The sequence below is a fragment of the Hirundo rustica genome, chromosome 6, assembly GCF_015227805.2.
Source record: "Hirundo rustica isolate bHirRus1 chromosome 6, bHirRus1.pri.v3, whole genome shotgun sequence".
NCBI classification, from domain to species: domain Eukaryota; kingdom Metazoa; phylum Chordata; class Aves; order Passeriformes; family Hirundinidae; genus Hirundo; species Hirundo rustica.
This window is the reverse complement of record NC_053455.1, coordinates 47986093-48009194: the sequence shown is the minus strand read 5'-3', so window position 1 is coordinate 48009194 and position 23102 is coordinate 47986093. Positions and strand designations below refer to the sequence as shown.

The following is a 23102-nucleotide window of genomic DNA, read 5'->3' as shown; positions in this document are numbered from 1 at the left end:
CCAGTCCCTTTGAAAGCTTTCCCCACACAATTCACTGCTTTCCTGGAAATCAGGTTATTTTCCTCTGAAAAGTTGGTTGCTGCAAAAACTTCCTGGAATTCTATTTTCACTGTTGTCCAATGAGTGGAGATTCAATGGGTTTTGAGGCAAGATTTGAACAACATGAGTACAAAATTTTGTGTCTGAATGTGGAGGTGAAAACAGAGTTATGAGACCAGCCAGCCCCATGCTTCAAAATAGGGGCAGAAGGACATTTTTTGTGGGTTGCAGAAATATCCTCAGGTTTAGCTAAAGGCTAATCTGGCCTTCTGAAACGTGAAATCTCTGACATGGATGTTTGCATTCAGCTGGTGAGGGTATTGGCCTTGGTCCTTAAGCCACGTCGGCATCTGTGGAGCAGATCTCTCCTGTACACTACATTGTGAAAATATACTGGCACACACTGAGGCAAAATGTCGTTGGAGGAGGCTGCATAGCCCTACTCCATCATCTCTGGAAAAGTGCATGTTTTGCTTTATGTTTGTTTGTTTGTTTGTTTGTTTGTTTTAATATAGTTGGCTGGTTTTGTTTTGCCTTGGAAGAACAACCCCCGCATGGAGACACATCATGTCCCAGAGGTTGCCTCTGCAGTGGAGGGAAAGGCAGAGCTTTTCTCCCACGGTGGCACAAAGCATCTCGCTGCCCTAACTGGAGAGTTAGCACATCTCTGCTGTTTGCAGCCCCCCTTCCCCAGGGCTCATCTCTCCTGAGACAGCGTGAGCATTAAAGTCCATGTTTTCTAGATAATAGGAAGCTGCGAAGTTAAGAGGGAGGTGAGGATTTTAATTATCTCTTTTATTTTTTTTTCTTCCTGATGCTGGCCCAGTCTTAGGGAGGGTGCAATGATGTGAAGGCCTGAGGTGTCATTATGGGTTATTAAACTCCTTTGTGGCACTTGGGGATGTTGAATGGAGCTGTGAAGGGAAAAGAGGAAAAAAACATCTCTTGATGGAGCTGGCTCACCCCCCTATAATTGCTGCAAAATTACAGCAGACTGTAATTATTCATGCTGTGGAGGGGAAGAGGCAGAGAAAGAGGGTGGGTGGAAGAAAGAGCAGCGAGGGGGCTTGGGTACCCCTCATGACTACCAGGGTTGCCTCAGTTGTGATGGGAGATGGCAGCTCGCCCTCACATCGGAGTACCCTGTCCCTTTCTTTGGGCCTTGCTGGGGGACTGTCACAGCACAAACCCTGTCCCTGCAGCTCCCTGGCCCAGCAGAGAGACCCCCACCCTTGCTCAGCGCTTTTGCCACTGGTTCACCCTGGGACTTGCATCAAGACTACAGGCTGGTTCGTGGAGATCTCTCCAGCTCCCCACTATTAGTGGTACATGTTTGGCAGGTGGGGTTTCCCCTTGGTCCCCATAGCCAAGGTGCCTAGAAATGGTGATTATTGTACAGGAAAAAATGCTTGGCAATGCACAAGCTGACCGCAGGGATCCAGCCACAGATATTATTATCTTGTTTCTGTCTCTGCACCACCAATCCTCCATCCAGTGGCAGGTGAGATGAGCCTCCACAGGACCAGCAGTACTTAGCTCCTCAATGCCATTCCTGGACTGGTTTTGGGTCTGCTTCACCCCTGAGAGATGCACAGTCAGAACAAACCAGTTTATGGGCTTTTCTGTCTGGGGACAAGTGCAGTGAAGAAACGTGTTTGCTGAGGCTGCTTTATGTCAGATTAATCCCTTAAGACACACAGCTGGATACACACGGCACCCACACACATTCAAGGATGGTCATGTAGTTGGAGTATAAAAAACAAAACAGTGATGAAGACCCATCCATCTGTCGTATTTCCTTTGTAAAGCTTCCTAAAGGCTCCTCTTCCCTAATAGCAAACCTGGTAATTAGTCAGTCATGACAAAAGCTGAGACAAACCTGTCTTGTTTAGCTAAACAGGCTTACACCCCCCAAAAGTAATGTCTGATATCAGCAGAATTTAAACATGGACCCAGGCAGGTGGTTTATAGAGATGTAGATACATGAAGAGATGAAAAATTCTAAGATGTGGCTGGTTTCCAAAAATATGGGAATTTGCCTGAGAAGAACACAGGTGGAAAATATGTTGAACAGCTTTGCTCTGGACTGCCTGGGAAATATAATGCCTATCCTTTTGCAGCCGTGCTGATAATTGCTCTGAAGGACATCCACCCACCTTGCTGCCTCAAAGGAGGACCTGCTGGCACATGGTTTCTCCCAGCTTTCCTCCTCTGTCAGCTCCTCCAGCACAGGACAACCAACCTGATTTCCCACTCTCATTAGAGAGTGAAATTCTTACTGTGCCAATTCCCTCATGGCAATCTGGATGTTTTGGCCTTGGTGGCATGGAAAGCAGAACTTTGGCTCCGTGCTGGGCATCATTTCCATGCAACGCAGGACTCTCAACAACAGACAGGGATGGGGAGGGCAGATTAGCAGGGCTTAAAGAAGACAGTTGTATGCCTAATTTGCCAACAGTAGGAAGACAAGGGATTAAAAATCAAGGGCTTTGGGATGAGATAACTAAGTAGAAGAACTGACGATCTTGAATAAAGTACTGAATTTCAGAAGGGAAATAACAACAGGTAATGAGACAAAAGGAAAACAGAGAATATATTCAGAGAAATTCCATCTAGTCATACAATAATCTTGAAAACTTTTCTGATGTTATTGGCACATTTCAAAGCCTCTGCTTGTCAGAATATCTTTTGCATGTGATCTCTGAATAGGCTACAGCCTGCAGGAAGGCTGAGTGGCTCATTCCGTTCCCCTAATTATTATTTTGCCAGTTTTCTCAATTCTTTACATGAACTGACATTTTAAGACTATCCTTTTAGCAAATTTATTACAGATTTGGATAACTGGACCTTGCTGTGATGGCTGCCTTTAGGTTTATCATCACTGGAAATGCTTCTCTAAAGAGATCTTTAAACTAAGTCAGTTTCCAAAAATAAGAGGTCTAGCAAAATGATTTCTCTTTCTGACTTTAAGGTAAGAAAACAGCAGGAAGGAAAAGGGATTAAATTAATCAATTAATTTCAATTTTATCTTTCTTCTTAAAATGAACTGAAAACCTCAAATGAAAAATGTTGTAATTCTATATTCTACGTGCTGTTTTAAAAGGTAGTGCAAGCCAGAATAACTCATCCACAGTTAAAAGTGATTTGGTAAATATATTCAAATGCAATCCTTGTAACCCTCCTCCTACCCAAGTCCCTTTTTCCTTTCCAAATGAAATCCCAGTGAAGCTGGTCCAATCTTGGCAAGGCCCTTCATTGTCAATGCTTCTTTTCAAGAGGGTATTTCACTAGCAAAGTCTCTGAATAGTTTTAACTAAATATTTCTGGAGTACCTATCATAACTATGGCTTTTCATCCTTAATACCCTTGCAGTTTCATCCCAGATTGTGAGGAAGAGCCCTGTCCTTTGCCCTCTTTATATGTCAACTTTACTGTCATTAATGTTGTTACAGAATCCCTACTGAGGTCTCTTCTCTGGTGCCTACCACAAAAGATACGTGAATATTATTTTTTGAGGCCTCTTTTGGAGTGGGTTCCGTTTTCCTTACGGTCTTCAGAGCCTTGTTCCCAGCATCCCAGCCTGTCCCAGCAACCATGGTGCACCTCAGCCAGCAACACAAAAATAAATCAACCACAGCATTGTGCTAATCTGTATCCCCCAGTAAGAGGGTCCCCAAAGCCACCCTGGCAGACAGGAGGTGACTGAACCTGCAGTGCTGCTCCTTGTCTGCCTTCTGGGCAGGGGAGTGCCTTGGAACCTGCTCCCAATGCATTTTCCGAGAAAATCTTACAAGACCAGGCGGCATTAACCTTGGTCAGTTTGGTGGGGTTTTATCTTGTGTTTTGAGCATCCAGGGTTTAGCAGAGAGCAAATAGACAGTTTAGGAGACTCAGAGGGGATTAGAGATGAAATTAAAGCAAAAGCAAGGGCTGTTCTCAGTGTGTGAGGTGATACCACACGGGAGGACACAGAGGCTGAGGATAGATGAGCCACAATGGCTGCTTAATTCCTTCCTCTGGTTTTTACTGTACTGAACAGCCAAGTGCCCTCAGCACCTGCAATAAGAGAAGATACTCCACATGACTTAAAATCAATTTTGTCTCAGTACTGCACCAATCTTTAACTGCTGCCAACTGCTTACTTCAGCTTCGGCTCCTACCAGTGAGCTTCCCAAGCTGCCTTGGTGGGGCTGGCAGTGTTGGCCATGCTGCCTGCTCCCTGGTGTTTGGCAAACATCAACAGCTTTGTATCCTCAAAGAGGTCAGTGGGTTGTTGGTCCTCCAGAGCTTTTGGCACTGCAAAAGTCATCAGCAGGCTGGGACGAACTCAGCTGTCCTACAGAGTGCAGGATGACCCACCAACCGTACCACATGTCAGTGCCATGGTCAGCAAGGTTGTGGGTGAGCTCTTGGGAAGACAGCTGGTGAAAGGCCACCAGGTTCCCTGCCACGGGGATTTGTGCCAGTCAGTGGCTTGTCACCAGGATGGTGGTGGCTCGCACAAAGCACGGCCATGCATTCCTGCAGCTCTTGTTTGGGTGGGACAGCTGCTGCAAATCTAATCAGAGAAAAATGCCAGTTTCACTCACAACAAAGCAGAGACCCTGGGATGGGTCTGACCTGTCACACACTGTCACGGCCCCAGCTGTACTCAAGCATTTGGTCTCTTAGGAATTACTGCAAGAGCAGCAAAGCACTTAGGAAGGCAGGACTGAGAGGGTCTTTCCAGGTTATTTCCTCTGAAGCCTTTTTCCTTTCTGAGGAGTCAGATTCTGCCCTCCTGCTGTCAGAGTGACATGGCCAAATCAAGCTCCGAGGTGGTGGGGGAGCCCTGGAAGGCACAGCGTTTCAGTAGCTGGGCACCGGGAGCTGCATACATGAGAACTGCATCCGGTCCTGCGGCTGCCTTGCGGGAATCAGTGTTATTTTCCTATTACTTTACTGCCTCCATGACAAGGCAAACAAGGGGGAAAAAAGGCTGGAGAGGGCTAAATCTCTCCCTTCCTTTTGTTTCATCCTTTCACACATCAAAATCCTTTCAAGCAACTCCCAAGCTGGGGAAGCAAATGCATCAGACTGAAACATGTATTGAGGATCAACTCCATCCAGAAGTGGGGGGGAAGGCGAAAGGAGAGAAGGGGTAAATTAGAGAAGAAAATCTTTTGGATGCAGGAAAACAGGTGGGGTATTGTCTGTTCTGTGAAGGCAGGGTGTCTGCAATCTTTGTAGCGATTAGATTTAATGGGACAGACCGTTTCTCTCCTTCACATCCCCTCCTCCTCCTCAGCCTGGAGGGGGGAGAAAGGAGGGAGGTGGTGATGGGGAGGTGGCAGGGGAAGAGAAGATTTGAAAGAGTCTTTGACGTCAGCCCTGCCCTATAAAAAGCTGGCAAGGAGCTGGAAAGCAGACAGCAGAGCTCTGTGGAAGAGCAGAGATGCCAACCCCCGAACATCTCCACCTCTGCAGGCCAAAGGCTTCCGCAGGGCGGTGTCAGAACTGGACTCCAAGCAAGCCGAGGCCATCATGGTAAGACAACCCTACTCCACTTCTTTCCCTCCCTCTCAAAAAAAAATCACCACCTCTTCCATAACTTTAGGCAGAGGCAGGCAGGGACAGAGGGGCCAACACTTTGTGGGACTTCCCCTACATGGTATGTCTGGGCTCGAGGCTGGCAAAGGGAAATTACTCCAACTGTTTCTCTCATACATACTGATACATGTGAAATGAAAAACATTTAAGGGGGTGAAAACTTGAAATAATGAAACCACCTCAACCAAAATAAGGTGAATAACCCACAGACCTAAGTTCAAGAATAACGAGGAATCCCCCTGTGAAAGGCAATTTGAAGATTTTAATGATTTCCAGATTTCAAGGCGTTAAACTGCAGAGATTTCACCCGTTCTAAGCGTAATAAAAGAAGTGGGGCTGTCATTTCAGACAGCACACAAGGCACAGGCAGTTTAACTTGTTTGTTCATGGCTGCTGTATCCAGATTATCTCCCAAAACATCCTTCTCCCATTTCTGTTCCTAGTCCTTGGTGTTCTCAGGCCTGTGTTTAGCCCAGGGAAAGCTTCTGCACACGCCAGATTTGAATGAGTAAGGAAAGGGAGAAGAAAACTTCCCCCTGAACTGTCAAGTGTCTTTAGAAAGCCAAGCCTGGCCATCCTAACAGACATGCTGTAGGGATAGGGATATTTCAGCTCTTAACTTCAAAACCTTGCCAGGCAGCATGAGCTTGAAGACTCCCAATGGAGTCTTGGACAGTCCTGTGAGGCAAAGATGTGGATAGGCAGCAGGTGATTATGCAGGAGCCAGAGCAGCCAGTGGCAGTGGGTGCACTCTTGGGATGCTTGGCAGGAGGAAACTCAGGAATAGAATTTGATTAGGTAGCAGATATATTTGGCAGATGTCTGCAGTGTGGCTCCAGCACGTCACTTTTAGAGCTCCCCATTTCTCTCCCTGTTCCCTTTTTCACCCACTCTCCTCTTAACCCTGTGCAATGCTCTGCCTCACTAAAATCAACCACTACATTGGCAGAAAGGTGTTTTGGAGAGTGGAGTTTGCTGGAAAAGAAGGGAAACATTCATGAAACAAGGAAGTAAGCTTGCTTTCTCTAATCAATGGAAATCAGGGAAGACTTCCCTCTTACACAGTCCTTTTCATTCTGGCAAAATAACGAACACTTGAGTGGCCCTTGAAAACCTGATATTTTCCAGGCAAAATCCTTTTCCTTGTAAAATCAGTATTTGAGATGCTCAGTGTCTGGAGAAATGAAGAGTGTTTGGTTTTTACAACCTCTGGGGTGCTGCTCTGTGTTTTATGATAAAATGGCTCACTGAACATAGGGGCCAGGGGAGTTCAGGTTCAACAGGTGGGCAGACAAGAGTGAGGCAGACTGCTTGGGGTGAGTGGCTCCTCCAGCCTGGAGGGTACATAAAACCTTAGCCCGTGTTTGGTTTTGAATGAAAATTTTCAGGAAAGGGAAAACAAATAAAATTAAAACTTTGCCCTGTGAAGATCACTCTGAGAGCTGGATGCATGTAATGCTTTTCTCTTAGCTCTCACCTAACACAGGAGATCTCCCCAACCCTGGCTTCTGCCAGGCAAGAGGCATGACTCTGCATTTGTATGTGACATCTCATGTCCCTAGCCCTCATGTTGTCACTGTGACCACGGGCAATCTGCTACACAGCCATCACCCACATCACATCACCTCTGGCAAGTCTGAGGTGTTCCCTTGCCAGGGGAAACTGAAAACTGGGGGGAAAATCCAGATTTTTGCAGTCCCAGAACTCTGCTACACCAGCAGGTATTTTTACATGTCAGCTGGGCCAGCCAAACAGCAAACTCCAAGGAAAAATCTTTGGTTACACATTAGGTTTTTGTACTGCTAGTAGTTTTTGCAAGAGACCCTGGGACTGTAGCTGGGGCAGAGTTTGGTTACAGAGCCAGGCAGGAGACAGCCATTGGAGCCAAAAAAGCAGGAAAAAGCATGCAGGAAAGCAAGGGTGGGACATTAATGTCCCCAGTCTTGACAATCCTTCCTGATTGTTGCAAATAATGAGCTGGGGGGAAGAGCAACACCATAGCTCAAAACACAGTCTTTTTAATGACAATATGCAGGCTAGGTGCTCTGAGTTGCAGCAAATTTGAGGAAGGAAAAATGAACAAACCCTTCATAAGAGGTGCAAACTAACCTTAAGAAGAGGTGAATGAGTCAGCAAATAATTCCTGTTAGCAATAAATGTTTTGCAAAATCAAATTACAGTTCTCACCGTAGCCAGATATGCACTCAGGGAGCAAGTGTGCAAGGCAATTCATAAATACCATATGATGGTGCCTTTGGAAGGAAGGAAGGAAGGCATTTATCATGGGATCAGTTTGGTTATTATATTTGCCACATTCCTAATTTACAGCAAAGGAGGTAATAGCCCAATGAGCATAAATGTGAGGGACAGAGTTGAGGACAGTGAGGTGGGGAACATGCAGCAAGGCAGCCTTCACCTGGCAGAAGAGGCAGCAGGCAGGCAGACCCCTCCCAGCCCTCCTCTCTCAAGAAAAAATTAGCCTTTTTCTTCTTTGTTTTGAGGTGGGTTTTGTTGGTTTGTTTTTGTTTTTTTTTTCCCCCTCAGGGACCAAAGCCCCCACTCCTCCCTGCCAGGGGCCACCTAGTCCCAGCACATGTGTGGGACTGGTTGAGTTTGCTTCTCCTAGTGCAGCTTTCCAGCTACACAGCTCTGTAGTTTATACCCCACCCTGCTGGATTTTAACCTGATTTACAGCCTAAATATGGGGCCCTAATTTCCCTCCTCTACCCTTCTCCAACCCAGAAGTAAAATCCTGCTGTGCCTCGGGGCACAGTGTGGCAAAGCACCCTTAGGTAAAGCACTGCCTGGCTTGGGATGGCTGTGGAGCTCATTTTCCCTGGTTGGCACAGGGCTGTTTGCCCTGCTTATTGCAGGCACTTTAAGGTAACACCAGCCTAGCTTGAAAACGCTGCAGTGATGGAAAACACAACCCTTAAAGCTGAGCACATGCTCACAAGATTTTTAAAATTATTACTGAGGTCACTTGTTAGATGCCTGCTCTCTTTGGGCATGAATACCACCAATTTAGACAAGCAGCAGCATGCACTTATTTGTTAGAAGGTGTTTTTCTGTGCCCTGAGGAATAAAGGGTATATCAGGAAATATAATTTCGGAGGGGTATCTTTACTGAAAAGGGGGCCAGATAGAGGTATGTGGGCTGGCGCCTCAATGTGCTAAAGTTTTTGAGACTGTGTTTAAAAATGTCAGCTTTATACCCCTAAAGCATTCAGAGGATTCTCCCAGGAAACGTAAGTTACTGATAGTGGGGCTTTGAAAATCAGAGAGAAAATAAACTTAGTAGTGCAATCAGGCTGTCTTTTTAAAAGAAAAGCCCTCCTAATTTTCACATGGTAGGGAAAAGCATTGCTTAGTTAGCCTGTATCTCTCTTTTAAATATTTCAGTGCAATCACAGGGAAAACTGCAGCCAGTCCCACTCTGTGTCCTTCTTCAGTGCTGCCTCAGGTTTATTAGTAAGCTCTGGAGGTTTGTCATCTGGTTTGGGTCTTGAACACAGAAAACTGGAACCAGATGTGTTACACTCAAAATAGAAAATTGGTTGTAAAAAGACCAAGAACAAATAAGTTGGTATATGAGCTATTTGTATAACAAAAGAAGCAACAGTGATTGAAAGAGTTTGTAGTTCACTATAAATATAAACAGGTGTCCTAACATGACCTCAGGCACAGAGTTGCATTTAGGTTCAATTCCAAGTAACAGAAATCTGCAGGAGTTTGTTGGGAATGAAACAAATCTACAGATAAGTGGGAGGAATTTATTTTCTGGGGTATATGGTTGTGGTTTCAATTACACTTCAATGGATAAGCATCCACTTAATGTCTAAAGTAAATGTCATATGGTATCCTAGGAGCAGTTTTGCTAAGCTGCCCCGCTAATACACCTGCAAACAGTTCGTGTTCCTCCTGGCCAGGCACAAGCTGTGGGCTTCACTGTCCCTCACAAAGTATCTTTTCTCAGATGACTTCAGGTTTATCTGGTGTCTCCTCCAGTTGAGTTCATCAGACACCTGAAAACCACACAAGATTGTTTTCTGGGTTTTGGTGTTTTTGGAAGATACTGAAAACTGTTGTTAGGGGAGGTGAGGGGAGAAGCCCATTCTCCAGTTATGCTAAAAAGACATTTTACATTTTTTTTTCCCCAAAGCCCACATTTCTGAAAGTCTAATTCTAAAACTTCAGTCCTCATGAGCAGATCTTCCTCTACAAAGCCAGGCAAGCCACTCCAGCTGTTCCCTGCTTCCTCTGCTCACACATACCAGTCACATCTCATCCAGCTACTGGGAATGCCTCTAATCTCCTACATCTCTGTGAGCAGTGTTATTTATTTCTGTTCTGCCTTCAGTCTCCACGGTTCATTGGAAGACGTCAAAGCCTCATTGAAGATGCCAGGAAGGAAAGAGAGGCTGCGGCCGCAGCCACTGATGCCGCAGAGGCTACAGAGACCATTGTATTCGAGAGAAAAGATGGGAGAGGCCATGCTGAACCTCTTCTTCATGCTCAAGGGAGCCAAGACTTCACCACTGTCCCGTGTCCTTAAGGTATTTGAGGTGAGTACCTCAGCTGTTTTGTGCTACTCAAGGAACACACTTCAGGTTTCATGACTGGGCTGTAAGAAGCATCACTTAAGTATAATAAAGACTCAGAATAGGTCTACCTACTTCAAATTATCAGTTAAATTTCTGACATCTCTGAAGTCATGCTTTGCTGATGCCCCAGTGTGTCTTCACTTGCCATCACTAAGAAGGAGGTGTACCTCTGTCTTGCAGTGCTGTTAAACTCTGGCCTTAATTTTGCTGAATTATTTTTAGTTTCACACTCCAATCCACGCCCTTATGGCTTGTGACATACTCTGACAGCTCTCCCCACTGCTCAACACTTTGGGGCTCTGATCCCACATTCAAAGCAAGCTGTGTGCCCTGCCTGTCTACAGACCAAACTCACCTCACTTGTGGGTCAGTACCACACTGGTCCTCAGTCAAATAGTTACAGAAACAACTTTGCCCTGGGTGTAAAACTGGCATATTAATTTCAAAATTACCTCTCTACTTCAAGGATTATTATGATTCACATGTTAAAGGTTCTCTTATTTCTCCTCAAAGGTGCATCCTGTCTATGCCTTTAATACCAAGGAAAACTGGTAACTGAGCTTTTTCCCCCTAGCCAGCAATGTAATGTTGCATTATATACGATTTCAGTGCCATGAATGGAAAGACTGAGATAAGTGCTGCCTACTTAAACAATAATCCAAGCATGACAGCTTGCATTCACGCAGTGTGTTTTCATGTTTTCATGCAGAATGATTCAAAAGTATTTTGCAAACTGAGGTTCTGAGGATATATTTTATCTATGGTAGTTTAATTTCATTGACTTCGGCAGTGAGAGAAGAGGACAATTTGTTTTTATTAATCAGTCACATGGCTTGTAAGGCCTCTGGAGCTCTCTGGTCCAACCTCCTGCTCAGATCAGGTCCAGTCACAGCAGGTTTTTGGGGCTATGTACACTACATGGCAAATCTGGTACTTAAAAACTGTAAACATACAAAAGGTGTTTTTGGGGGATAAGTATTTCCCCAAAATTGTCGGGCATTCTAGTTATTCATTGCCCATTTAGTATTACCTCTGAAAATAAATGAAAAACATTTATATCTTCAGCAATTACAATTCCTCTACCAGGACTATGGCAAGAAAAGCTGTTTTATGGGCAAAATACGGTTCTTGTCTCAAGACTGAAAGAACCTTTATGACAAACTTTTCAGACAAAACCCATTTATTGCAATCACTGGGGTCTCCTTCCCAGAAGTGCACAGATGCCAGATAAAACATGACAAATCCATCAGTGTAACATTCAACAGGCTGCTCAGTGGGAATGAGACAGATGTGTAAGCTCTTGTACTTGGTAGATTTTATGTTATACTGCATTTAAACTCTGTAATTTAAACATTTTTTAAAATATCAAGCAAGAAGCTGTGGTAGCTTATGTTCAAACATTGTTTCTTCCTGGAGCAAGAAAAGCTCTTTGAGCTTGTCACAGAGAGAGCTTTAAATATAATAAAAAGACAAGCATGTCAAGTCCCAACAGAGGACGATTCATTTCCCAGATCCCTCTGGCAATGCAGGTACAAGATATGAAAGCAGACGGGCATAATGACATTTGCCTCATCATGAACCAGGCTGCAGGGAAGCTGGTTTCACTCTTCTGTATGTGTTACATGCAGCTGAAGCATAGGTAATGCAATCACGGCTGTCAGATTAATGCAAAGGTATCGATGGTTAAGGGGACAATGTAATAGTGAAGTTGGTAGGTACATTAAAAAACACTGTCCTAAACTTAATTTACTTGTGGAATCACATCTGTTTCTTCTCATCTTTTTTGCCTCTGATTAACAAAAGAAATCATGTCCCTTTCTCTATCAATGGTCTTGAGGGAACTTTGGGAAGGTTGGGTCATTGCCGTGGGCTTGTACTGCCAGTTTTCAGTGAACTAAAGAAAATTCCCACAAACCTACCAGGGCACTTTGGGGGACTACAGGCATAATTTCGTCTCTTTATTCCACGGGGGAGGTCAGTTCGGATAGCGAGCCCAACTGACATCAATGCCGGTAGTAAGCCCAGAGGAGCGCCGGTGCGGACGGGCTGCGGCGGCCCCGGCGTTCAGCACCACGGCCAGCGCCGCGCCGCTGGCCCGCCAGACCCGCGCTGCGCCCGCCCCGCGGGACCCCGCCAGACCCGCACCGCGCCCGCCACAGCCCCCGCAAGCACACCCCTCTGGAGAGGCTGGGACGGGAAAATGGAACGTGGAGCTCTGCCGCATCAACTGCTTCTCTTGGTCTTCTTTGCCCTGGTGGAAGTCTTCTGTTGGTAGTTATTGAACAGCCTCGGTATTCGTGCAGGGGGAAAAATGTGGAATGAAGGGGTAAATGTGTTAATATGGGAGGAAGGTGAAGGAATGAAGAAAACAGCTAGAAGTAATCCATCCCAGACTGGGATTGTTCATCCTGGAGAAGAGAAGGCTTCTTGGTGATCTAATTGCGGCCTCCTAATAACTGAAGGGGGTCTGGGGAAAAGATGGAGAGAGACTTTTTACAAGAGCACGTAGTATCAGGACAGGTGATGGATTCAAACTAAAAGAGAGTAGGTTGAGGTCAGATAGTAGGAAAAAGATTGTTTTACTGTGAGGGTGATGAAGCGCTGGAATAGGTTGCCCAGAGCTGTGGATGCCCCATCCCTGGGAGCGTTAAAGGTCAGGTTGGATGGAGCTCCGAGCAACCGGGTCTAGTGAAAGGTGTCCCTCTCAATAGCAGGGAGGTTGGAATAAGATGATGCTTAAGGTCCCTTCCAACCCAAACTATTCTATATTTCTGTGTCTTTGGGTAGTAACAGAAGGTGTTTCAAATGTTCAAATGTTTTTTGTTGTTGCCTTTTTTTTTTTTTTTTTTCTTTCTCCTTCCTTTCCATGTCTCAAAAGACATTTGAAGCTAAAATTCACCACCTGGAGACCAGGCTTAGCCGAAAGCCCCGTGAAGGGACTGCTGAACTGGAATACTTTGTGCGCTGTGAAGTCCACAGCTCTGACCTCAATACTTTCATTAGCTCCATCAAGAGGGTAGCAGAAGATGTGAGGACTACTAAGGAAGACAAATGTAAGGAACTTACAAAAATTTTCACTTGTGCAGAGAGGCTGAGCTCTCCCTGTAGAAACAAGGTGGAGACATTGTTATTCCCAGTAAAGGAAAAGGGCTGCTGTGTGCTGAATATGAGCAAAACATAAGGGACTGCCTCTGAGATACCTGAATCCTGAAAGTAATTTCCCTCCTTGCCCTTTTCTCAACTGACTCTACCATTGTTCATAGCCCATTCTTCTGGTAAAAGATTGAAAAAAAAACCCCAATAGAAATAGGAGGTAGAATTTCATGTTTTGCTCACACCTCTCCTAATGAGTTCTCCGTCCCTACTCCATCATTTTATATTATAAATGCAAAGTAGTTTCCTACCTACGTGTTAGGACCTCTGTACAGATTCAAGCACTAATCTATGAGACACTTCCTGTGCCAACCTGTTCTGAAGATAAGATGATTATTGTAGAATAATATTGTAGGAGAATTTCTCTAGAGATCCCTAGAGATCTATGACCAGTAGGATCTCTGGGTGTCTTTTAATGTGAATCATTCAGTAAAATCTAATTTTCATCTTCTTTAATTTTGTCACAAAATACTCTGCTGAGAGATGGGCAAGGAAGTAATGAAATGCAGATCATGGTATTAGATATGGCTCTAGGAAAAGAGCAGTGAGATTGTGAAACTCCTGCCTGGAAGTAGCTGTGCCATGTTGTATGTGTGCATTTGGTTTATCAGATCAGGTGTATTTTGTTCAGCCGCAGAGCCCCTTCTCTTTAGGGGATATTCACTTCCACAGACAGTCACTTTCTCTCTCCCCACAGTTCACTGGTTTCCCAGAAAAATCTGTGAATTGGACAAGTGCCACCACTTGGTCACCAAGTTTGACCCTGACTTGGATCTGGATCACCCGGTGAGTCAGTCTGTGTGTGCACCCCCTCATGCTGAACTCCTGAGCCATCTCACAGATGCAGGGAGCTGGGAACACCTATTAGTGCAGCTAAGCAGGGCACTGGAGCACATTTGCTACCTTGAGAGACGTCTCTCCTGCCAGCGATGAATTTTCCTGGGGAGAAACTTCAGTAACTGATTAAAAGCCCTGTCTCTGTTCCTATTTGTCACCACAGGGCTACTCTGACCAAGTATATCGCCAGAGAAGGAAATCAATAGCAGAGATTGCTTTTCACTATAAGCAGTAAGTCTCCTTCCTAATATTCATGTGAGGATAATGACATGTCAATGAACCTATTGGCAAGCCATACTGCTACCTGTATGACACCTCTCTTCCTTTATGTTTTGCCTCCCTGTTCAGTCTTTCCAGCTCCTTTCATGTCTCTCTCCTCTCTTTGCATTCCAGTCTCTCTTTAATTAAAAAATATCTGTTGTCATTAATTCATACGTTGGTAAGGGTATAGTTAGAATAAGCTTCCTGCATAACAAAAGCCATATATACACATATATACATATATACACACATATATACATACATATGTATATATGTATGTGTGTGCATATATATCCATCAGACCTCAAACATCATTTGGAAAGGAAGCATCTCTTTAGAATGGTGTCTAGTTTCGACTTCAGTGTTTCAAGCACTGAAAAGCTGTCCCATGCCCAGAAAATTTTTTCAAATGGTTCATTATCCTGGTTGTGAAAACGTGGGTTTTATTTCTAAGCTGGACTTTGATAACTTTAGCTTTTACCCAATGGATCACACATGCCTTTCATCTACTAGATAAAACACTGCTATCAGATATTTTTTTTTTTTCTTCTATGAGGGTATTTATGAGCTAAATGATTCACCTCCTAACTCTGTCTGCTAATTAAATAGATTCCAGTAATGTTCTCATTACCTTATATAGATTTAAGACTGTTTTGTGTTCTTTCTTAATACTTCTATTCTGATATGTGCAGTGATAACACTCAGTGTGTTCAGCATCAGAGTCTGTATTCAGTTAGGTTTGTAAAATATTCCCCAGATCCTATTCAGTGACGCTGCCTTTCACCGTAGCATTCTCTCCCTGAGCAGGACTTTAGGTGCTGAAAGCAGACTACGGAAATTATCTGGGTCACCTGTTTGAGCAACTCCTGCAACTGGTGTGATCCCAGCAAGGGTTTCTGATGTTGGTTTTCATGTACTTTGCCAATTTGAAGCCCGGAATATGGGCACTGATGTTTTTATCCTGTTCAAACGTTAAACGCACAGAAAGTCATGGTGGCAGAGGAAGAGTCCCAAGTGACACAGCGATAAATACTGTCCTAAGATGAGGCACCAATTTAAGAGGTCTTATCTAACATCTCACCTGCAGGTTAGCATTTATGAGCCTGTGTATTTATGAGCATTTATGTGTAGCACCCCTTCAAGCATCCCTTCAGGAACTGTGCTTTACAATATATGACTATCTCATTTGTCCAAACACACAAAAAAAAAAAAGATTTAGGAAATACAGTTGATAACTATGATGAGAAAAAGCAAAATTTTCAGTCTTCTTTCATCAATGCCCATTTATATCAATTGTCGCTAGACGGACATGAAAAGAATGACCCTTACGAAGTCAGGTTGTCAGAACAAAAAGAGTGCATTTATTTCTCAACCCTGACTTACATAGACTCTGGACAATGACCAGGAATTGGAGAATGAGGTCGCCACTTCTCCGGCCACACTGCGCAAACTAGAAGTCCATCAATTATCCCTCCTCCAGAGAGGAATGTGAAAACACTTTGTTTATGTTATAATCCGTGAGAAACTCCACTACAAAAATGCAAACATCAGAAGGCTGAAAAAGATTAGGGCAACATATCAATGTTGAGATTTTCTTTTCCTGCCATCCTTAATCTTACTGACAATATATTTTCCTGCAGGTCAAGTGCATTTAGTTTTCTTTATTAGCTGCTTTTACTCCCCAGCCACTGGTTTATTGTTGGAGCCATTAGCTCCCTGAAGTCCAGACATGAAATGAATTTATTTTCATGCAAAAAATTCTTCAATTTTTTTCTAGTGAAAACCATTTTTTTTTTCCTGGTAAGTGTTATGCCTGCTAAACTCTTGCTCATCCCTTGTTCATTTATAATCTCTGACTAAACTCATGCTTTTCTTTGCATCTATGTATTTGTTACACCTGTACAAATGACCCAGTACTAAGGCTTTGTGTTTCCTGTCACCCCCTTCTTTGGTTTTTAAAGAAGATAGATGAATTTCATGCAGAGCTTCTCCAAAGTGCTTCCTTCTCAGAGGGAAAAGGAGCCTGGCTGGGGCTCTGCTCTGCTCAGTAAGGGTGCTTTTGCCTTGCAGTGGGGACCCGATCCCTCGTGTGGAATACACGGCGGAGGAGACAGCTACCTGGTGAGTGCTGATTCCATTATTAGTGCGGATTTTACCATTAGTGCTTCACCGCTAGAAGCTGGGCATTAAAACCCAAACATTTAGGGCATGACCTCTTGAAAAATGTGTCAGCAGTGCAAGCATCCTACTCAATGGCTTGTTATAAAAAACACTTTCATGCTGCAGCCCACAGGAGTTTCCTCCAAAGGAGCCTCCCCACAGAGCAAGGTAGATAATTTGTAGTCACACTTCTCTAAGGGTCCTGACTCAGTAGCAGCCTCCAAACAAAGAGCAGTTATCACAGCTGCAGGAAGAAGTATGAGGCCCATGGTGAATATCTGTGTGGTACCTCACAGGCCTCACTAAGGAAAAAACTTCCTTTGAATGTGATTTTTTTCCAGGAGTGTTCTTGCGGGAGAACTGGGGGAAAAAAAAAAAAAAAAAAAAAAAAAAAAAAAAAAAAAAAAAAAAAAAAAAAAAAAAAAAAAGAAAAGACCAGCGCATATGAGCTGAGTACATAGGCTGAGTACAACAAGGTCATCTCCTGGTTTTATTGACTCTCTTCACAGTGCAACTTCAGGAGTTAACCAACTGGGAATATTTTAATTCCAGTTAATACCTATTATACAGTCTTCTGTATAGGTCTGTGCAGACACAGTTGCTGCCTTTGCAGGTTCATTTGAGTGTGTGTCTGTATGTTTTTCATACCTCCATCAATGTGCAGAGACAGACTTAGGCAGAGAAAGGCAAAAGGACACCGAGCCTAAAGACATGAGTCCCTGATAGAGCATAGCCAGAGTGCAGGAGAGGATTGGGCACATTAGCCACTGAATGTTTGCCACTTCTCCCTCTGAAGGAAGGAGGTGTACAGCACCCTGAAGAGCTTGTACCCAACCCATGCCTGCAAGGAGTACCTTGAAGCTTTCAGTCTCCTGGAGAAATTCTGTGGCTACAATGAGAACAACATCCCTCAGCTGGAGGAGGTTTCTCGCTTCCTGAAAGGTGGGCCTGAGCCCAGGGAACCCAGGATCAGGGTCTGCTAGTGGGAGCAACTACAGATGGGAAGCCTGGACCCAAAGGAGTAGTGTGTGAACTGAGATTTAGGAGGAGAGCTGGTGGCTCGTGCATTGCCCCTGGAGGACAGAGGCAGAGCCCAAGTGGTGGGGACTGCAGCTAAACACAGCGGGCTGTGACTGAAGGGCAAGCCCATGGTCAAATGATCCTACCGAGCACCTGAAGAGCAGGTGCTGTTCCTGGCAGGAGCAGATAGATTAGGCTGGTGTAGCCCTTTTGCTCCCAGGGCTGGGAGCAGTGGCACAGCCCGCGGGCTGTGCACCTTGCACAGATGGTGTGTGCTGTTTCAGAGAGGACCGGCTTCCAGCTCCGGCCAGTGGCTGGCCTGCTGTCAGCACGGGACTTCCTGGCCAGCCTGGCCTTCCGCGTCTTCCAGTGCACGCAGTACATCCGCCATGCATCCTCACCCATGCACTCCCCCGAGCCGTGAGTATCGCCTGGCCCCACGGCCACCCTGCCCACACAGTCCCAGCTGGCCAGCAGTTACCCTTTTTCCCCAGCAGACACACTCTGTCTGCTGCTGACTGTATTTTCCTTCTTTCCCCCGTCCTGTCATCAGAGATTGCTGTCATGAGCTGCTGGGGCACGTCCCGATGCTGGCTGATAAGACATTTGCCCAGTTCTCTCAGGTAAGGTGTTTTCCGCTTTCTCCCCCTTGAGAGGTGGGAATCCAAACCCCGGTGTTGTCACCTAAACCTTTCTTGCTCTTATTGACCGTGAGAGTTCTAGTGATGGACCAGAACCCTAATACTGACTCTGCAACAACATGGTTTTAGTCTGAGCATGATGAAGTCCCAGCAGATGCCTGGCACTGCATGACAGCAATATGTGTGGTCCTGAGGCAATAAAACAGAGCAAATCAATTTCTAAGGCCCTCAGACCAAACCTGTCCTGATGTTTGCCCCTTCCTTTCTCTTCCTAGGACATTGGGCTGGCATCTCTGGGAGCAACTGATGAAGAAATTGAGAAACTAGCAACGGTACGTTTTTCCCTTTGCTGGATAGGGGGGCCACAACATCTCCAGCAGTGCTTCTGTAGTATCAAGGGGACTGGTCCAGCCTGGTATTCCAACATTTGGCTCAGAGCTCCCACCCAAGCTGCCCCAGCCCTGCTCTTTTCATGATGACTGTACGGAGCAGATATCAGTTAAACAGCAAAGCTCGCTTGCACATTAACCCAATTTTCACGGGCACCAGTTGTATCATCAAGCATCGTATTTCCAACAGCAGCACTGCCGGGACTCTTTGGGATGGGATTAAATGACTGCTTCCTTTGGCTCTCCCTCAGCAAGGTGACCTCTCCTGCCCCAAGGACACCAAACAATAGCATCTCACAGCAGATGGAACAAGCCCAGGGACACAGACTCTGTCCTGGTGTAGCATCAACTTAGCTTAGCACTTTTTTCTGAAAGCAAAATGTGGAGAGGTGTCTGTTCCTTTAAACACCCCCAGACCCTGGCCATGATGCAAGAGCTCAGAAGTGACAGGGAGACTAAGATGAGGAGCTGTGTCCCTCAGGAATTTTTCTTTTTCTTTTCACAGCTTTACTGGTTTACGGTGGAGTTTGGGCTCTGCAGACAGAATGGAATAGTCAAAGCCTACGGAGCTGGGCTCCTCTCTTCCTATGGGGAGCTCATAGTAAGTCCCACCATAACTTGCCTCTGCTCTAGACCCTGCAGAGAAAAACACCTTCTGCTTCTGCACAATGACTTTCCTCAGTCTGTTCTCCACCTTTGCATACCACATATGTGCTTCCCAATCCCCTTAGTTTCATGCTGGATTTTTTCTGCCGTGTTCGTAGCACTCCTTGTCAGACGAACCAGAGGTGCGGGACTTCGACCCTGATGCTGCAGCTGTTCAGCCCTACCAGGACCAGAACTACCAGCCTGTTTATTTTGTGTCTGAGAGCTTCAGCGATGCCAAAAACAAATTGAGGTAGGACTGGGCAATGAGAGAGATCTATATAATAGGAAACTAAGATATTATATATTTAAACAGGGCTTGACATTATGGCTGCTTTCAGTCCAAGTTCTCAGAAATGCTCTGAAAACCTTGAGCAGGTCTTCCAAAGTAAAGTGGTTCTCCAGTTCCTGCAGGGAACATGCTTGACATGAATAGAACTATCTAGGGGAAAACATGAACTTTTGCTTTCTAGGCTGGTTAGTGTTAGTGGACCCCAGACACCATCCCACCACAGTAATTGGGTTTCCCCATCCCATGGGACTGCAAACAGGATGGTAAGGGTCAGCTCTACCCACAGACATGTTTCAGAAGAGCATTTTCTTGGTCATACCCAGAACTGCCCACAGGAGGAAAGCTCAGTCCTTGGATTTCTTTGATTCACGGGGAAAACTTTGCCTATACCATTTTTATCTTTGCTTAGGAAAGAGACAGGATGAGGCGAACATGACGTACATGACTTTACAGTTCCTGCAAGAGGAGTATTTAATATAAATAACGTGGTGAGGGCTGCTATATTTCAACTTCTGCTTTTATTACCCTCACTTGCACTGTTCATACAACCTGGAGTCCAGCTGCTCAAAAGCAAGCACCGGGGGAGCCCGTGCTCACACACAAACACTAGGCTGCTTTAAAAAACCCCTACTGCTGCCTAATGAGTCATTTCCTTGCATTTTAAAAGGGAAAATACATCACATGCACAGCCGAGATTAGACTAGAGGGTCTTGACTGTGACAAGCACTGTAAATGATCCTCTTTAAAAAGCTCAGAGACCACACAGATGCTACTCTGTGAGGTGAAAACATTAAAGCATTGTCTCTTTTGCATTACTGGCAGCTGCCACCACGGGCCTGACTATCAGTGTTACACCTGGAGAAAAAACTCTTTTTCAGGAAGGACACACTCCCCCAGTGCCCTTCCAAGCAGCCATGCTGTATCTATATGCTTCAAAAGGTGTCAAGGGAGCACGCCCATTTTGGAGGGCAGGCTTCTAGCCATTAGCAGCTGTGCTATGAGCCATTGCTGTGGCTGATGACATTAACAAGACAGGTGAGCAGGACTTTGCCTGGTAGAACTGAGAGGAACCACATCTTTTAGGAGGAGGACAATGTGAGTATGCAGAAACCTCCTTTGTTTACACATTTTTAGTTGTTTTCCTGCAATGGCACGGCACCTCCCTGCCAGCGCCGGCCTGCGCCTTGGACCATGTTTCCCCTTGGCCCTCTGTGCTGTGTTTTCCTCTAGATCCCTCCAATTCCGGCCTAGGCATGAAGTACCAGCTAGAGGAACATCTGTCTCCATCTGGGAAAGGGCCGCGCTTCCCGGAGCCCCGCGCCAGAGCAGACCCGCGGTAGCCACAAGAGGGTAGCCTAAGCTAAGCAATTCAGGAGAGAAAGGGTGACGCCTCAGCAAAGGGCAGGAGCATGCCTGGTGTTAAACTGTTTGTCTCCTCGTGTCCCCAAGCCTTTCCAGCATGACACTGCAGCCATCGGCACCTAACTATAGATTTTCAGTTCCATATTCACACAACTCCCACATGAAAAAACCCCCCTACCTTGTAAAGTATGCAAATCTTAGTGCTGGAAGTGAAAAAATGTGGGCAACTTTGGGGAAGCCCATCCTTGATTTGCTTTCACTTGACCACATACTTCTCCTTTAGAAAAGCAACAACAAGGTCTTGCTCTTGAGAGATATCAGGTAAAGGTATCAAGTTCATCACTGAGATTCAAGCTGTATTTGGCTTTGGGTACAGCTTTGCTGAAGCACAAGGCTCTGGCGACACTATTCTCATCCTCTAGCTCAGGTCCGAGCCACTGCCTGTCAAGTCCATCCTTAATATGCCACACAGCTAGTTCTCCCCTCTCCAAGCAGAGATTAGTCAGTAAATGCATGTCAGAAAGTATTTAGTAATATAATACGATAATACCACGGGCTTTCCCTGCAATTAGCTTCTAAATCTCCTTGGCATTTTTCGAAAAAGGAATTTCAGCAGAGGATGCCTAGCAGTGGCATGGAGGTGACCGGTTTGATGTACCCTCCTGTTCAGTACAGCCCACAGAAAGCCACAGCCAAACTCACGGTGTTCCTTGACAAACAGAAGGGATCTCAACTACTGCTATAGTGCAGCTGGAAAGGTGGAAACTCTGCCTAAAGGAGGCATAAACCTGTGGTGATCTTCCTGGGTAAATGGTGGTGAGCAGGAGGGAGACTCAGGACCCATCTCTTGTATCCAGCCTTCTGCACCCTTCCCTTGCAGGAGCTACGCGGCACACATCAAGCGGCCTTTCTCAGTGAAATACGAGCCCTACACCCACAGCATCGAGCTCCTGGACAGCCCGCAGATGATCTGCCATTCCCTGGAGAGCGTAAGGGATGAGCTTCACTCGCTGATTAACGCGCTCAATGTTATCAGTTAATACAAGAACTGAGCCATTTCCGTCCCCTTTTAGCCCAACCTAGCCCTGACCTCACCTAGTTCCCAGCTGATAATTCCTACCTGTCCTCTCCAAACATGGGCACTGCTGCCTGTCACCACGCAACCCCAACAGCTTTCCACTTTTGTATGTAGGGCCAGCTCGGAGGAGGGCAGTGGGACGCACCCAAGGCCTGCTGGCTTTTTGGGTAGTTTTTCTATTGACTGCTGGAAGAGGCTTAGCAGAGACAAAAAACATGGCCAAGCTAAAAATTTGAAGTCAAGAGCTATGTGCTAGGATCCTGGGTGCAAGGAAGAGGAGAAAATCTACTTTATTTAAAAAGGAAAAGAAAAAAAAAAAAAAAAAAAAAAAAAAAGAAGAAGAGAGAGAGAGATAATTTTTTAAATTGGAATTTGAGAGAAAAATTTAATCTGCCGGTTTTTTTTTTTTTTTTGTTTTTTTTTTTTTTTTTTTTAAATCCCTAAAGCAACTCCATGAGTCCTGTTCATAGTTATCTTAATATTAGTATCACCTGAAGTAGCTCAGGTGTGTGACTAATGCTACTGCTGGTCATTTCCAAGGAAGGCAAACATCTGGCTTGGGTGCTCAAACCCAGTTTCATGCAGTTTTCAGTGTAGATATTAGTGGCTTGATCTGACCCAAAGCTCTCAGTTTTCCTCCCCCTGCTTTTGCCCTTCTTATCTTATTGCAGGCTGTCTCATAACTTAGCAGTTTGCTCAGAAGTTTGGCCCAAGGTTACGCAGCTGTGCAGTATCAGAGCTGGGCTTGGGATGTGTGGAGGCTGCTAAACAGCTGTGGGGGACAGCAAAGGGGAGACTTGCACAGAGTTGTTTGCATGATCATTTATAACGTTTCTGTGTTGGCTTCTGCCATCCTTATCCACGATATATGATTTTTATAATTTCCTCTTTAAAGAGCTGCAAGACTTGGCAGTGAAGTTTTGGCTATTAACACGGCTAACATTGTTCTCATGTTACTTTTACTGTGGCTAAGTCATAATAGTGTATAATCCTTTAGTCTTTATCCCATTGTAGACCTCCACATACATGTGC

General features: G+C 45.2%; 1 protein-coding gene across 1 annotated transcript; it reads left to right on the top strand.

The window, feature by feature from the left end:
* The first annotated feature begins 5465 nt into the window (after positions 1-5465).
* TH (tyrosine hydroxylase) lies at positions 5466-22390 on the top strand. Its single transcript, XM_040067264.2, is given in 14 exon segments — positions 5466-5565; positions 9989-10117; positions 10119-10193; positions 13111-13285; positions 14083-14171; positions 14386-14453; positions 16554-16604; positions 17440-17585; positions 17948-18083; positions 18217-18286; positions 18580-18636; positions 19199-19294; positions 19458-19591; positions 21873-22390. Coding segments are annotated over 14 exon segments (1389 nt in total). The 5' UTR covers positions 5466-5562; the 3' UTR covers positions 22033-22390.
* Positions 22391-23102: the final 712 nt, after the last annotated feature.